Source organism: Hemitrygon akajei, chromosome 16 (genome assembly GCF_048418815.1).
Source record: "Hemitrygon akajei chromosome 16, sHemAka1.3, whole genome shotgun sequence".
NCBI lineage: Eukaryota > Metazoa > Chordata > Chondrichthyes > Myliobatiformes > Dasyatidae > Hemitrygon > Hemitrygon akajei.
This window is the reverse complement of record NC_133139.1, coordinates 30,207,267-30,224,745: the sequence shown is the minus strand read 5'-3', so window position 1 is coordinate 30,224,745 and position 17,479 is coordinate 30,207,267. Positions and strand designations below refer to the sequence as shown.

General features: G+C 40.9%; 1 protein-coding gene across 2 annotated transcripts in view; it reads right to left on the bottom strand.

Moving 5' to 3' along the window:
• Positions 1–17,479, bottom strand: part of LOC140739918 (neurturin-like) — a 122,692-nt gene that overhangs the window by 6,202 nt on the left and 99,011 nt on the right. For both annotated transcript variants that reach the window (XM_073068593.1, XM_073068592.1), the window contains exon 2: positions 16,887–17,088. In XM_073068593.1, coding sequence (XP_072924694.1) covers positions 16,887–17,061 — 175 coding nt within the window. In that variant the 5' untranslated portion in view covers positions 17,062–17,088. The remainder of the gene's footprint in view (positions 1–16,886; positions 17,089–17,479) is intronic.

The following is a 17,479-nucleotide window of genomic DNA, read 5'->3' as shown; positions in this document are numbered from 1 at the left end:
TTGCAGCAGATCATAACTCAATCATTCACTCACTCAATCTGAGCAAACTTTACAACTGTCCTGAATTAGGAAATCACTGTCCAACTATCTTTCTCCAATTCAAAGTTCAAAGTAAATTTATTATCAAAATACATGTATGTCACCATATACAACCCCGAGATTCATTTTCATGCGGGCATTCACAGTAGAAGAAAGAAACACAATAGAATCGGTGAAAAACTACACACAAAGAAAGACGGACAACCAATGTGCAAAAGAAGACGATCTGTGCAAATGCAAAAGCTAACACATATATAAATAAATAATACTGAGAACATGAGTTGTAGAGTCCTTCAGTTCATAGGCTATGGAATCAGTTCAGAGTTGAGGTGGGAGTTGGTTCAGGAAACTGATGGTTGAGGGGTAATAACCCTTATACAGTCCTTTATTCCTGTCTCTTACAATAGGATGAGGATATTTTTGGCAGCAACAGTTTCAGAATCTATTGATGCCCTTCGGAAGACGATGGTGAGTGACATCAAGGAGCTACTGATGATTTCAAAACCTATTACAACCAGATTCGCAGGCCTGAGAACAACCAATTGTCATGCTAATATAAATGAAAATCAGATCAGGTGGACAAGTCAACAGTTTACCCTAAGCTAAAGTCTCATTCAGTACTTTTGCAGCCTGGTCTATGTGGCCTGATTTTAACCTCGAACAACTGGATAAAACCAAACCATCAGTTAACATGTTGTCCTGGCATTATATTTACACCATCAGCTCTTCTGAGCAGTGAGCAGGGCATTCTCCAGAAACCTATCTTTGCACTGATGAAGATTAAGTGTCAATGACATAATTTGCACCCAACCGCTGCTTGGTCTAGAGGTAACTCAAGCTGCTTGTCTTGTTGTCTGACCAAGTGGAAAGGCTTTCAGACTAGAAGAGCACCAGAAAGGTGTGCATTTTTTGCAGTTTTTTCATAGTTTGGGAAGAGCATAATCCCAATGCCCAACCACACACACCACTTACTAGCTGACTCTTCATCAATCCTGTGGTGACTTCATGCCACCCAATATCCACTTCGCACTGAATTCAGATGGGGGACTTACCCATCCTGTGCAGATGAACTTCAAGGGCCAAAACCTCTCAAGACTCACACAGTGTACTTCCATAGCGCTTGTTCTGCGTGCAGCTTTCAAATCTCCAGTTAGGTTCTGCCCTACACAGTTCTCTCACTATTACACTAGGACGCGATTAACTATAGTTCATTGTTGCTCTGGTCACATGACAGCAGCCAACCAGTCACGGTCAGCTCTACTTTGTTGCCCCTGGCACCAACGGAGCAGTGAAACGAGGCCGAATCTCCCAAATCGCTAAACTACGTCAGTGCCCAAATATCTGGGTTGGTGCCTGCTAAAGAAATGACAAAGGTGCAGTGGTGAGAAGAGATGATCAGAGGCGACAATATTTCCTTCGGGATTGAGGTCTATCTACAAACCAAGAAAATAGAATATTGTGAGCAATGCTTTGGTTAAGCCCACTCTTCCTGCTCAGACATTGATGAGTTTTGTAATAATCCACAGGCGCCGCTGTCAAACTGCGGAAATATATTCAAAGTTAATACCTATTGTACTTATAGAAGGATCCCTTTTGGTTTGAACAAAGGAATTAAGGACAGAAAACATATTTTTATTATCATAATGAAGTGTCTGGAGAAAAAGCATGAACTCAGTGGGGTCCACATCCACAATCCCTCAACTTGCAGCAAAGTTGATATGGTGGTTAGGAAGGTATGCTGGCCTTCATTAATTGGGGGATTGAGTTCGAGAGCTGCGAGGTACTACTTCACTCTACAAAACCCTGGTTAGACCGCACTTTTCAATTCAGTTCAATGCAAAACTTGGGAGTGTTGTGTTCATTTCTGGTCACCTCATTATAGGAAGGATGTGGAAGCTTTAGGGAGGGTGCAGAAGAGATCTACTAGAATGTTGCCTGGATTGTGAGGATAGGTTGAGCGAGCTAGGGCTTTTCTCTTTGAAGCAAAGGAGGATAATGATTGCCTTGACAGAAGTGTACAAGATGATAGGCATAGATAGAGTGGACAGCCAGCGACTTTTTTCCAGCCAGAAATGGCTAATAGGAGGGGTCATTACTTTAAGGTGTTTAGAGGGGAAAATGGGAGTGATGTCAAAGATTTTTTTACACAGAGAGTGATGGGCATGTGGAATTTACTGCCAGAGGTGATGGTTGAGGCAGGTACACAGGAACATGTAAGAGACTCTTAGGTAAGCACATGGATGAAAGAAAAATGGAGGGCTATGTAGGAGGGAAGGGTTATGTTGATCTAGAGTAGCTTAAAGGGTTGGCACAACATTGTGGGCTGAATGGTCAGCACTGTGCTGTACTGTTCTATGTTCGATGTTAACGTTCAGGCTACTTTTTTGCTACACTGCTGCAGAACTCAATTACTTCAACAGTAACATAGCAGAAGCAAATGAAAGTAGACTGAGATCTATTAAACATGGCCTTTCCCTTGGTTCTTCAGGGATTTACAGAAGAGTGTCTCAGTTAACACCTAACCAACCCCATCATCTGTACCAGCTTTTGGTGCCCCCATTCTAATCAGCAAACAATAGGAACTGCTCCATTTCTGTACAAAGTGCCTGAATGTTTCACATTTTAGTCAGAAAGGGAAATGGCTCCACAAAATATAAATTGCACAGCAGTGGGCAGATGCCAGTCCTATTTTTGTAGGCTTTACTGAGTTTGCTAATGAAATCCAGAGCTACCGTTGCTTCCTGCCAATGCTGCTGTTTGAGAGGGAGAGCACAGGATTCATATGGCATCCCTCGGCGCTACAACAACAATAGACAATAGGTGCAGAAGTAGACCATTCGGCCCTTTGAGCCTGCACCGCCATTTTGAGATCATGGCTGATCAATTCCTATCAATACCCGGTTCCTGCCTTGTCCCCATATCCCTTGATTCCCCTATGCATAAGATGCCTATCTAGCGCCTTGAAAGCATCCAGAGAATTGGCCTCCACTACCTTCCGAGGCAGTGCATTCCAGACCCCCACAACTCTCTGGGAGAAGAAGTTTTTCCTTAACTCTGTCCTAAATGACCTACCCCTTATTCTCAAACCATGCCCTCTGGTACTGGACTCTCCCAGCATCTGGAACATATTTCCTGCCTCTATCTTGTCCAATCCCTTAATAATCTTATATGTTTCAATCAGATCCCCTCTCAATCTCCTTAATTCCAGCGTGTACAAGCCCAGTCTCTCTAACCTCTTTGCGTAAGACAGTCCAGACATCCCAGGAATTAACCTCGTGAATCTACACGGCACTTCCTCTACAGCCAGGATGTCCTTCCTTAACCCTGGAGACCAAAACTGTACGCAATACTCCAGGTGTGGTCTCACCAGGGCTCTGTACAAATGCAAGAGGATTTCCTTGCTCTTGTACTCAATTCCCTTTGTAATAAAGGCCAACATTCCATTAGCCTTCTTCACTGCCTGCTGCACTTGCTCATTCACCTTCAGTGACTGATGAACAAGGACTCCGAGATCTCTTTGTATTTCTCCCTTACCCAACTCTATACCATTCAGATAATAATCTGCCTTCCTGTTCTTACTCCCAAAGTGGATAACCTCACACTAGATAGGAGGCGGCTACAGTTTGTGGCACAGCCTTTGGGAGTCACAACACACAGTCCAGAGGGCTGGAGGATGGAATAATCAGAAATAATATACAAACGTAGCATCTAAGTCAATCTAATATTATACTGTCTCCTTGAGGGGGAGTGGAATGTGGACAGAGGGCAGGAGGAGAATGAACTGGAAGGAGAAAAATTATCATCAACTGGGAAGATTTCCTAAATGAAAACATAATGTAGTTTATCATTGATAATCCATCTCATTGCTAACTTTACCCATTCTCGTGCAAAAGCAGGAAGATGATCGGAGTATGGTGTCTCCAGATTTGGGCCTTGATTTGGGGAAAGGATGTGGGACAGTGACCACTGAAAATATCAAATACTTAGCTCTATTTGTATTGTCATTTGGTGACTTCTTCTTTAAGTTATAATTTGTGGTATAACGAGAAATCGACTGCATTTATACAACCAATTCTGTTTTCTCTATGATCACAGGTTGTATTTAATCACAGGAAAACAAGCAGTAAACATCAGTTCATGGTCAGTCACAAACATCCTGAAACCTGAGGAGTTCAACCAATTTAACATGTGGCCTTGTTCTACATTTATTGATTGATTTATTTATTTTTAAAATCTTAATTGAAGGTAATTGGGAAGTTTGTTGAGTTTCAACAGTTGGCATGTGTGATTATGTATGGGGATGGGGAAATGTTTTGCACAATATTTTCTCAAGAAATAGAGTCGTGAATTGGAATTAAAGCAGATTGTATCGATCCCTGATATTATTCAGTTGCAGGCTTTCTTACACAGAGGTCATTATCAACTCTATAAACTGTCATATTCTGTACTGAGCTATTGGTATGTAACTTTAGAAAAGGGAAGAATGACTCCCTCTGTTAGAGCAGTCATTACAACACTGTTTACAATACAGCGCTGATGTACAGCTCACCTCATAAACTAAAGGTCAAGCATGAGGACTAGTGAAGGAGGCTGGTAGACAATTCTCAAAAGAGCCCAGAAACAAATTAAATTGCTTTCTTTTTTTTCTGCTGTGAATTGATCATAAATGTCACTTTGTGCTGTCCACACAGTAAGGACTGTTAAAAGTTGGCCAACATCTTTACTGACTTCTCTCTCCAGCACTCTCATAATGCAAGTGCACACAGCACTGCTTAAAAAAATGTGCATTATAATAATGGCCACAGGGCAGAGGGGCTAGTCCAGAAGAAACGCTTTTCTGTTGTAGCTGAGACAGTCGACTGTGAAGGCACACAGTCACTTCCCCCATGCAAGCCAGTGGTATATTTTGCATGGACATGACTCAGAGAGTGAGAGACATGGGTTCAGTCCTGACCTTGGCTGCTCTCTGTGAGGAGTTTGCAAAATTCTTCCTGTGACTGGCTTGACTTGCGCTGGTTTCCTTACACATGATTGATTGGTTAATTGACCGCTGTGAAATTCTCCCTAGTGAGCAGGTGAATACTATAATCTGATGCAGATGCAGAGAGAATGAGAGAAAAACAGGTTTAGTGCAAGTGACAACACACACAAAATGCTGGTAGAACACAGCAGGCTAGGCAGCATCTATAGGGAGAAGCGCTGTTGACGTTTTGGGTCTCGGCCCGAAACGTCAACAGCGCTTCTCCCTATAGATGCTGCCTGGCCTGCTGTGCTCTACCAGCATTTTGTGTGTGTTGTTGTTTGAATTTCCAGCATCTGCAGATTTCCTCGTGTTTGCTCTTTAGTGCAAGTGGCTAGTTGCTGGTCACTGTAAGCTCAGAGTCTGCTCCATAGTGTATCTCTCTATGACTCTCCATAACAAGGAAATCATCTAACTCTAAATGAGTACATAACCTTAAACTAAATCCGAGCATTCTATTCAAAGGGAAATTATTTGCAAAGTAGAGCTACAATTCCTGGATGATTTTACTAAAACTGCAGCCTGGCTGTGGAGAGGGCTCCAAGCAACTTGAGCACTTAATAGAAAAGCTTTAATCCAGGGGAAAATGAAAGTGTAGGCAGTGCTTAACTATGTCCATATGACATCCCACAGCACTTCTCATCCAACTTTTCGTAGTGTCATGATTTTCATTATGGAGTTAAGGGGTAAGGCGACTTAGATACAAGCATCTCATCAAAGTAGGCAGAAAAGTTGGTGAAGCAATATAAAATATATGGGATCTTCCATTTTAGAACTAAGAGTACAAACGCTTAATATTAAAACTATACAAATCACTGGTCAGGATACAGCCAGAATATCAACCTCATCTTCCATTACAAAGCAAATTAAAACCACTGGCAGAGTGCCAAGGAAAGTAACTTGACTGAAAGATTTTAACTAAAAACATTGATGCAATTTTAATTGGATCAGAAAAGTGAAAGTGAGATCTGATCATGAAGCTGAAAGTTCAGCTAATAAACTGAAAACAAATTCCTCTAGTCGGTAAAGCCAGAACTATAAAGCGAAAGTAAGGGAGAAATTAAGTAGATTTGTTTTAACTCTAGTTAAGACATGATCCTATGAGAAACAGGAGCGGAGACAGAATCCATCCCATCTTCTAAAAGGGAAGCGGGTAATGAAAATGCAAGGAATTTAGAGAAAGGGTGAGCAATATCTTTTTCAGACAGTTGGCTCAGGCACGGTGGGCATAATGACTTCCGTCTGTGCTAGAAAAACCAATGATTCACTTGCTGGAAGTGCGTAAAGGAGGTGAATTCCCATTGCCGTTTTGCCATGATTAGCAATAAGCTGCAGGTTCCAACTCCTCTGACTTGGCCCAGTACAAATGTATTTCACAATTCAAACCACCTTGCCATACTACTCTCACCCATTTCCTCATCGCTCATTACCACTAAGCTGATGATATTATTGATCAGGTTTAAAACTACTTCAAAGTCTTGAAATAAGCCCTCTGTACACTTCACATCAGCATTCGTAATGGATTACAGTGTGTTATCTGCTTGCTTTGAGTCTTTACAGCAGGGGTGTTATGAATAGTTGTATTTTTAGCAAAATATTATTTCCAAGGGTACCACATTTTTCAGGTGTCTTCTCCTTGATGCCCAGTTTTGCACTACCATCTGTTACAGATCCCTTCGTGGTGCAGAACTGCATATGATGACCCAAACAAAACAGAACAGAAATCATTGCCAATATTCTCTGGGTCTATTGGCACCTGTGGTTGAGAAACAGAGTAAACATTTTTTCAATGATCTTTCACTGGCGACTGGCATGAATCAGTGCAGGAACATCAGTCCGAACTCTTAATTCGGTTTCTCTGTAATTGCTGCCTGAACTGCTATTTCCACCATCTGCAATATTTTAGTTTTGTACATGAATTCACATCCTACTCCAAAGAACAGAACTAGGTTGCTCCTTCAATGCAGTACCAAGAGAGTGTTGTGTTGTAGGGGAGCTACATAAAACACTGTCTTACTTTGTCCACCCCACACACGCTAGACTGGATGTAGAAGAGCACAGAGCAATTTTCAAACAAACTTGGCAATTTCAGTATATATACACTGAAATTCACTATATACACTATACATACAGTGTATATGTCTGTATTTGTACATGATAGATAGCTAGAAAGAAAATTTCAAATATATTTTGAAAATTGCACGGATCTTCTAGTAGTAATGATATACTCACTCTGTTTAAGTTTATATATATTTAAATTTATATATTAATTTGGACACACACACCCATATATCTATCTCTCTATATACATATATAGAGACATTGATAGCTAGATACTGTAGATATATAGATAAAAATATAGTTAGATAGATATGCAGATGTTTATATATAGTATATACACAGTGGATTCTGGTTAATTGGGCCATCATTTAATCGGGCAGCTGCTTATTTGAGACACCTCGTAAAGAACAAAAACTAATCAACTAGTCAAGAAAACAGCCAGGATGTCTTTTGCTCATTTGGGACACTCTGCCGGGTAACTGGGGCAAGAGACCGTTGCTGAACAATTTCCAGCTAGCGTTAGCACTTGCATGGCCATTAGATACAACACCGTGCTTCGAACGAACAGTTTTTAAATAGCATCATCTGTGTGTGTTTGTGCTGAAAAAGCAGCAATATTTGTCACCAATACTTGGTGAAAAATAAGCAGCAAGACAATTCAGAACTGTTTCGCATTCGGGCTTAGAGATGCCGGAAACACCCGGGAGTAAAGATAAAACAATTTCACTACTTCAACAAGTTCAAACTATGAAGAATGTGAAGGTACTGAATTCTTCATAGTTTCTACTTTGAAAGTAACATCTTGAATGTTAGAATAAAAATGAAGATATGAAGGATGCGATCACTGAGGGCATTGTTCTGCATTTTATTTAAATACCTAATTTGTTATTCAATTTCTTTTTTTATATACTTCTTAACTAATTCCCTCATTTAGATCCTTCCTAAACGTGCTATCCTTGCAACACTCAGCTTCAGTGATGCAAAAGCCAGAGTTTGAACTCTTCTACCGGAGCACCTCCAACTACACCTGCGATTGTCCCTGGCGACAGAAGGCTCCTGCAATTCTTACTCAGCACCATTCCCAAAAATCTTAGTAATGTTTAGAACCCATTTGACGGTGTCATTTGAGATAATCTGGTGTAATCCCTGATCACTGGAGCCAGCCACTTATACTGTGTAACTACAGGTAGTTGACTATATGGTGTGTGTGTGTGTGTGTGTGTGTGTGTGTGTGTGTGTGTGTGTGTGTGTGTGTGTGTGTGTGTGTGTGTGTGTGTGTGTGTGTGTGTGTGTGTGTGTGTGTGTGTGTGTGTGTGTGTGTGTGTGTGTGTGTTGTGTGTACAATATACTCTCAGCAGCTGTATAAAAGATGTTTCATATAACATCAAGTTCAGGTAGCTTACTGCTCTATCTTGGACCAGCACTGACTCAAGAGGTTCAATTATCAAAACAGCATTTGATTATCTGCTTTTTTGTAACTGGGTTGTAATAGATATTTCAAAGCAATTTTGCAGGTACAGTGCACATAACCTCAGCCACACAAATGACCTTGATTTGATCTACACTAATGATACGAGATATGGTTGCTGGCTCATTCAGCTAGCTAGAGGGTCTGCTATATTGCTCCCTGAAATCCTTAGCCCTGATTGTTATGCTTTAATTTAATTCAAAGGAAGACATGGGGAGTCCAGGAATATGGGTGTATTGCGTCGTTACTTTAATGAGGCGTGCACATATCATGTGGATAAATGATGTATGCAATGAACATACTTTTACATATTAATTAATTAACCATTATACAAGATTACTCAAATATTATTAAAATATCAAATACACAACACTGATCATATAATGGCATAAGGTGAGAAATGCATTTTTCTCCTTTTTTCTGCCGCCAGTAAATCTTATGCATTGTTGTTTGGGGTCGTGACTAAATTAGTCTGTAAATTTGATTCTATAAAGGTGTGAAGAGCCGATCAAACAGTTGCTGGGATACGTGAGTTTGCCTTAAATAAGCACCGTTATTTTTTTAAATTGACAGCTTTAGGGGATTAAGCAATTAAGCTAATTAACCTTAACAAGATGTGAGGGGCTATTTGAAGCTGGCTCAAGATCTGAATTTGCTGAAAATAATTGGAGCTTCTAAATCAATATCAGTAATTAGCATTTGTAATTGCAGTGTATGGAAATGGCAGTCAACCACCTGTAGTTACACAGGCTTTTGGCTGCCCCCAGTGATATTACACCAGATTATCTCAAATGACACCAGCAAATGTGTTCTAAACATTACTAAGATTTTTGGGAACTGTGCCAAGTAAGAATTGTAGGGGACTTCCGTGGTCAGAAGGTGCAGTTCTAGGTGGTCAGGTAGAAGAGGTTGAGCTTGAAACTTCTTTGATGTTACCTTAATGCATCAGCGAAGTAGAGTGGTGCAAGGAGAGCAGGTTTTAAGAAGGGTCTAAATGAGGGAATGGCTGACAACCCAAACATACAGACATACTTTATTGATCCCGAGGGAAACCGGGTTCCGTTACAGTCGCACCAACCAAGAATAGAGTAGAAATATAGCAAAATAAAACCAGAAATAATTAAATAATGGTAAGTAACCCAGACTGACAACTAAGAAAATGCAGTGAGCTCTGAAGGCTGCCTTACTCTCTGATCCTGAGTACAGCTGGAGAAGTAGTTTCCCTGGCATATGCAGCCAGAACAGCCCTGCTCTGCAGAGAGGAAGGATTTCTTGTTCCACTGTTGTTTCTTTCCACATATTTTTAGAATAAGGCAGAAAACAAATATTTGTTACATCTGCCCATATGCTTCCTCCCTCTCCTCCATTAATGACCCCAGACAGACCTTCCAGGTGAGGCAGCACTTCACCTGGGAATCTGCTGGGGTCGTATATTGTGTCCAGTGCTCCCGATGCTGCCCCCTCCACGGTGGCGAGACCCATCGCAGCCTGGGGGACCGCTTTGTCGAGCGGATCTGCTCCAAGCGGAACTTCCCAGTACCCAAACATTTTAATTCTGATTCCCGTTCCCATTGTGCCAAGACAGGCTGGAGGAGCAACCCCTTGCATTCCATCTGTTTACCTTCCAACCTGACGGCACGAATATTGATTACTCCTTCCAGTAAAAAGAAATTCTCCCGACCCTTCCTCAATTCCCCACTCTGTCCTTTTCCCTCTTCTGACCTGCCTATCACTTCCCCCTTCCCTTTCTCCTATCAAGTTCCTTCATCTCCCTTGACCTTTCCCACCCACCCGGTGTTGCACCTTGTGAGGTGTTGAGCCTTGGTAGGACAAATGCAAGGGGACAGTACACTGTTGAGGGTTAGACCCTTATCGGTGTCGCTAAGCAGAGAGATCTTGGGGTCCAAGTTCATAGCTCTATGAAAGTTGCTACACAGGTAGTTAGGGAGGTTAAGGAATGCTTGCTTTTATGAGTCAAGGCACCGAGTTCGAAAGTCAAGAGGTTATGATGCGAATTAAGCCACATCTTGAGTATTGCATACAGTTGTGGTCGCCCCACTATAGGAAGGATGTAGAGGCTTTGAAGAGGGTATAAAAGAGGTCACCAGGATGCTGGTTTAGAGGGCATTGGCTGTCATGAGAGGCTGGGCAAACTTGGGTTGTTTTCTTTGGAGCAGCAGAGGCTGAGGGGAGATCTGATGGATCTGAGAGGCATAGATAGAGTAGACAGGGAGTATCTTTCTCTCAGGGTTGAAATGTCTAATACCAGAAGGCATGCATTGAAGGGAGAGGATGTGGGTTCAAGGGGGATGTGTGGGGTAAGTTTTTTACTCAGAGAGTGGTGGATGCCTGGTATGGTGGTAAAGACAAATATATTAGAGGCTTTTAAGAGACATTTGGATAGGCACATTAATGTGAGGAAGATGGAGGGATATGGGCATTGTGTAGGTAGGAGGGATTAGTGTTTGAGGGTTTTTGATTTACTTTTTTGCTGGTCCAGCACAACATTGTGGGCCAAAGGGCCTCTTCCTGGGCTGTAAATGTCCTTCTATGTTCTAAATAGCAGATCTGAAGTTTAGAGTTAAGATAAAAGAAATGATCTTCAGCAATGGTTCTTCTGATCTTTTGCAGTTATTTTTGTAGATCAACCATAGAAATGTTGGGAAAATGAAATTAAATAAACTTCTCTACTGCTACTTCACTAGCTTTCACCATTTTCCCGTGACCTACTGCCTTGGTCGATAATCTGACCATTTATCTTACAGAAAGACACAACACAGTTTACAACCCAAACAGAATTTGGTGCAGGAATATCTCATATGAATATAAGGGGAAAATGAGATTGAGTGGACCACGAGCCCCTGTGAGCCTGTTCTGCTATTCAGTACAACCAGGACTGATCTCACCATTAGCTTCAAACTCACTTTCCTGCCCTACTCCCAAAGTCCTAAGTTTTTCCCATAAATTAAGAATCTAACCTGTTTAGCCTTGAATATACTTAATGACTCCATATCCACAATTCTTTCGGATAAAGAATTCCCAAAGATTTACAGTGCTCTGAGAGAAGCATTTACTCTCTTTCAGTCTTTAAGTGCCTGACACCTTATTCTAAAAGCATGTCCCCACCTAATTCTAAACATCCCCCCTCAGGAGAGACATAGTTGGAACATCTACCTTACTAACTTCTTCAGAATATGACTTTCTTTTCATTGAGATTACCTCTCAATCGTTACGTTTCCAAGTGATATAGACCTAATGTATTTGACCTTTCCTTGTTGACTAACCCCTTTATGCCTGCGAATCAAGTAGTAGAATTTTTGTTGCCTAGTCTCTGAGGTAATTACATCCTTCCCTGGTGCTGCTCCTGCTGGGTTCCATCCCAAACTCCATTTCGTGGAACTTACATGTACTTCCTGTGTCTGTGTTGACTTTACATGGGAACAAATGTGCAAGTTGGCAGGTTAGATTGTTACTGTCCTTTGAGCCATGCGTTGCTGGCTATGGGGGGTTCAAGGTGGATTTGATGGGCATGTGAGACAGTACGTGGGATGAGTCGGTAGTAAAGAAGGCAATTGAAGTGTTAGCATTCATTTTGAATGGACTAGAATATGAAAGCAAGGGTGGACTGCTGAGACTATATAGGGTGTTATTTAGACCACATTAGGAATACTGGATTCCAGTTAATTGGGCCATTGGTTAATCAGGCAGCTGCTTATTTGGGACGACTACTAATTGAGAAAATAGCCACCATTTCTTTTGTTTAAGACTCCAGACCACTTAATTGAAGCAAGGGATTGTTGCAGAACAGTTTCGAACTTGTGTCAGCTGAGTGCACTTGTGTGGCCATTATACACTATACCATGCTTAGAGCACACATTTTTAAAATAATATCAGGTGCGTTTGCTGCTGTTCAAAAAGCAGTGATTTTTGTCACAGGCGAGAGAAAAGCAGTAACACAATTCAGATCTGTTTTTCTCACTGTGGTTTCAAACATTCAGGCTTGGAAATGCCAGAAACAGCCGGGAGTGAAAATGAAATGATTTCACTACTTCTAGAAACTATGAAGAATTTGAAGGTATCAATGATCATCTTGAATGTTACAATGAAAATGAAGATTTGGATGATGCAATTGTCGATAGCATTGTATAAAGGTAGTCCATTATCTACAATAGGATTCTGCACTATTTTTTGTTCATTTACAGTCAATCAAAAGATGATGGCAGTGTACACTGGATGAATTCCTCTATCGATAACTATTAGGCACTAACGCACAGATTTATAGTACTGTAGTAGTATTAACAGTGTTCTAATTTGTTCTGTATGTCATTTAAATACATAATTTATTACTCCATTTATCTTTTTATACCTTTTTAACTATTTCTTGAAAGTGCAGCTATTTGGGGCAGCCACTTATTTGGGCCAAAATATACTGGTTCTGATGTGTCCCCGTTTAAATGGAATCCACTGTATTATGGTTGGGCCCTGTATCTAAGGAGAGATGTGCTGGCCCTGGAGTTCCACAAGTATGGTCCTGGGAATGAAAGGGTTAACACATGAGGAGCATTTTATGTCTCTGGATCTGTACTCTATGAAGTTTAGAAAGATGGGGGGGGGAATCTCATTGAAAAATACCAAATGCTGAAAGGCCTGGATAGAGTGGATGGATGCAGGAGAGTTACAATCCCAGGGCACACATCAGAATAAAGGGACGTCCCTTCAAAACTGAGATGAAGAGGATTATCTTCAGCCACAGGGTGGTGAATCTGTAGAAGCCGCTGCCACAGAGGGCTGTAGTTGTCAAGTCATTGGGAGTATTTAAGGTAAAGAATGTTACATTCTTGATTAAGTAGGTGCAGGGTTATGAGGAGAAGAACGGAGAACGGAATTGAGAACAAACTCAGCTACAATTGAATGGTGGAGCAGACATAATGGGCCAAATGGCCCAACACTGCTCCTATATCTTATAGTCTTACACATTAGTGGGATTGGTCTAAATGCTGGAACAAGGAACTAGCTCTAAAAGCATCCCTTAATATTCTCCACTTAGGCTCCTTTAATTCCAAAGAAAACAACCCCATCCTATCCAGTCCTTCTTCATTATTAACATCTTCCAATCCTGGCAGCCTTCTCATAAATATCTTTTGCATCCTCTACAGTCTAATTACATTTCCTGTCATGTGGTGGCCAGAACTGTACACAACATTCAAATTGCAGCCCAACAAGAAAGCAGCACTCCTTGTAAAGCACCGCCATCGTCCAAGCCAAGCCCTCCTCTCACAACTACCATTGGGCAGGATGTTCAGGAGCCTTAGGTCCCACACCACCAGGTCAGGAATAGTTATAACCCTACAACCATCAGGCTCCTGAACCAGAGTGAATAATTTCACTCATCTCAACGTTGAACTGACTCCACAACCCGTAGACTCACTTCCAAAGGCTCTACAACTCAGTATTATTAATTTACTTCTGTTTTTTTTACACAATGTGCCTTCTTTTGCACATTGGTCATTTGTCAATCCTCAGTGTTTGTAGTTTTCCAAAAGCTATGTTGCATTTCTGCCTGCAAGAAACCAAATCTCAAGGTAACATATGGGTATCATATACATACTTTGATAATAGATTTACTTTGAACCTACCCAACTCTCAGACTTCTCCATATTAATTTGCATTTGCTACTTTAATGCCCAAGAGCATCTACATCCCTCTGAAGAAAAAGAAAATCCTCCTTCCTGTCAACAACACCACCTATTTTTATAGAAAGGCAGATTTCTTAATTGTCCACTCAACCTTTAAGTCAGCATTATTAGTATATACATCAAAATTCAAGGGAGAATGTGGAGGCCCAACAGTAACAGAAGAAGTTTTCAATCATTGACCTCTGCTTCTTGCCAGTGAACCAACTTTGGATCCAGCTCGCCACTCCCTTGTTCGCAAATGCACTTTCATTTTGACCAACCTGCCAGACAGGACTTTATCAAAAGCCTTGCTGAAATCCATGACCAAACATCAAATACACTGCCCACGTTGTCATTTATTTATTTGCAAAACAAATAAATTGAATTAGTTAGGCAATCTCTGTCTTTTTAAACAAACATTTATATTATCTTTCAAGATGTATTGCAATAATTTGCCCACCAATGAAGTTGAACTAACTGGCCTTATGATGACTCTGTTTATCCCTTCCTCCCTTTTTAAACAACAGTACAGCAGTAGCTATCCTTCCATCTGTTGGCACCACTCCTGTAACCAGGGAGAACCAAAAAATATTGCATTTATGTAGTAAAACTTGCAGTTTTCTCCCTTGCTTCATTTAGCAGCCCTTGATCAACAGCATTTAATTGTCACACACAATTTAAATAAAAGGTCGCCTTTTATTCTTTCTAATTAAATGGAACAACCTCACAGTCTATCGCCTTTACATTCATCTGCCATCTTTTTGCATACTTATTCAACAAGTGTATATACCTTGCAAACTCTTTAAGCTCTCACAAAAACTTACCTACTCACCTCTCCCTGCATTTTCAGCAGGCTTGAATATATTGCACCTGGCGTCTTCATCTAAGTCATTAATATAGTGTGTAAATACCTGAGGCCCTGCACTGATCAGTTTGCTGTCCTAAAAACGATTTGTGTATCTTTGTCCTTTTTCTTTGCCTGTTAACCCATTATTTATTTTCTGTACATGACTCATTACAAATAACCCTTATTTTGTGGAGCAACCTTACTGAATAACCTTTGGAGAAACAAACCCACTGATTCCTTTTATCCACCCTACCAATTACATTCTCACTCTAATAACTTTGTTATACATTTTTTTTCCCATTTCAACTCTTCCTAATCATTTTGTGCTTTCCTTAAAATTCTATTATCACTCCTTTAACTATGAACTCCAAAATTTCCCTGAAAAGTAACATGGCATTAACTGGCTGTGTCCTGATGAAGGGTCTTGGCTCGAAACATCGACTTTACTTTGTTCCATGGATGCTGGCTGGCCTGCTGAATTCCTTCGGCATTTTGTGTGTGTTGTTTGGATTTCCAGCATCTGCAGATTCTCTCTTGTTTGTTGTTCCTTTTCTCTTCCTCTTTTCTTGAGAAATATTTCCCAATCCATTAAAAAACTTAACAGAATCCAGGAAATTTTGGACCTTATCAACTGATGCAGCCATTGTCTCTGAAGATGTTGCTTTAGAACCCAAGGATGCAGGGTATCCTCGCATGAAGATTTGTTGGCCCTTATTCCCATTAGTTTATCCAAACCCTTTCCCCCAGTGATGTTTACCCCAGTAAGTTCCTTACTTGAGTTTTGCAACTAGTTTATCTACAATTTCTGGCAGTCTTCTACTGTACAGATGGATAGACAGAACATAAAACAGTACAGCACAGGAACAGACCCTGTGCTGAACCAATTCAATTAGTAATCAATGGCCAACTAAACTGATCTCTTCTGCCTACACAATGCCCACATCCTTCTATTTTCCTCACATTCATGTGCCTTTCTAAAAGCCTCTAGTAGCACCCCAGGCAGAACATTCCAAGCACCCAGCGATCTCTGTATAAAAAAAACTTGCCCCCTTACATCTCCTTTGAAACTACCCCCTAAAACACGTGCCCTCTGGTATTAGACATTTCAAACCTGAGGGAAAGATACTGTCCGTCAACTCGATCTATGCCTCTTGTAATCTTACAAACCTCTATCAGATCTCCCGTCTGCCTCCACTGCTCCAGAATTTGTCCGGCTTCTCATTATAGCACATGCCCTCTTAGAAAGGTGACATCCAGGTAAACCTCTTCTGTACCAATATCCACAAAATGCTAGTGGAACGCAACAGACCAGGCAGCATCTATAGGAACAAGCACAGTCGACGTTTCAGGCCGAGTCTCGGCCCAAAACATCGACTGTGCTTCTTCCTATAGATGCTGCCTGGCCTGCTGCGTTCCACCATCATATTGTGTGTGGTGCTTGAATTTCCAGCATCTGCAGATTTCCTCGTGTCTGTACCAATATGCTTGTTTTACTTATTCTTATTAGCTCAAGATTAATACTTGAGACTGTTGAGCCACTTCCCTGTTGTACATTCCTAAATGCAATCAGTCATAAATCTACCAGCAGTGTCTTTGCTTTCAGTGTCTATTTCAGTGAAAAACATTGTGTCAACGATAGAGCCAAGAATTTCATCTGTGTCAATCTAAGAGTAACTCTGAAACAGAAATAAATTTTTACTGTACAATACTGCTACTATGAGCTGACCTATATGTACCTTTCCACATGTGTCAGGGAAAAAGGTACTGGTCCCTTACATTTCACTTTGTAAGTCTGGGGGCTGGGTGGCAGTCTTGGGTCCTGGGGCTGAAGCTCTTCTGATGAGGATGGAGTCATTGTTCTCCCTCTAATGGACACGTTTCTGTAAATAAGGGCTGAAAATATGGTACTGAAGAGCATTGAGGCGACCACCACTACCTTCCATACCTTCATCTTAGAGCATGTCACAGCAGCAAGGCCCTGCAAAATACAACAAAAACCAAGCGTTAGCTTTGGGCAATTTGTCTACTACTGTTCACTGTCATTTTGTCTAATATGATAAATGAATATTTTATTTGCCCAGCTTGCGTTGAATGTCTCCCAAAGCATTTAATAACAAGTAATTCTCTTTGCAGTCTACCAAGAGCATGATTTATATCTATCCTCGGAAAGGTCTGTTGCCAAAATATTTCAGGTAACATTTTAAACTATAAACCCTGCCTGGTCTCTCAGGAGGAAATAAGAAGATGAAGATGAACAGCGGAGTTATCTTTCCTCCTAGCCAATATTTGTCCTTCGTCAGGATTTCTAAATCAGGTTATTCAATCATTATTATACAGTATTGCCGCTTTGCTGTGTCCTAACTGGAAGT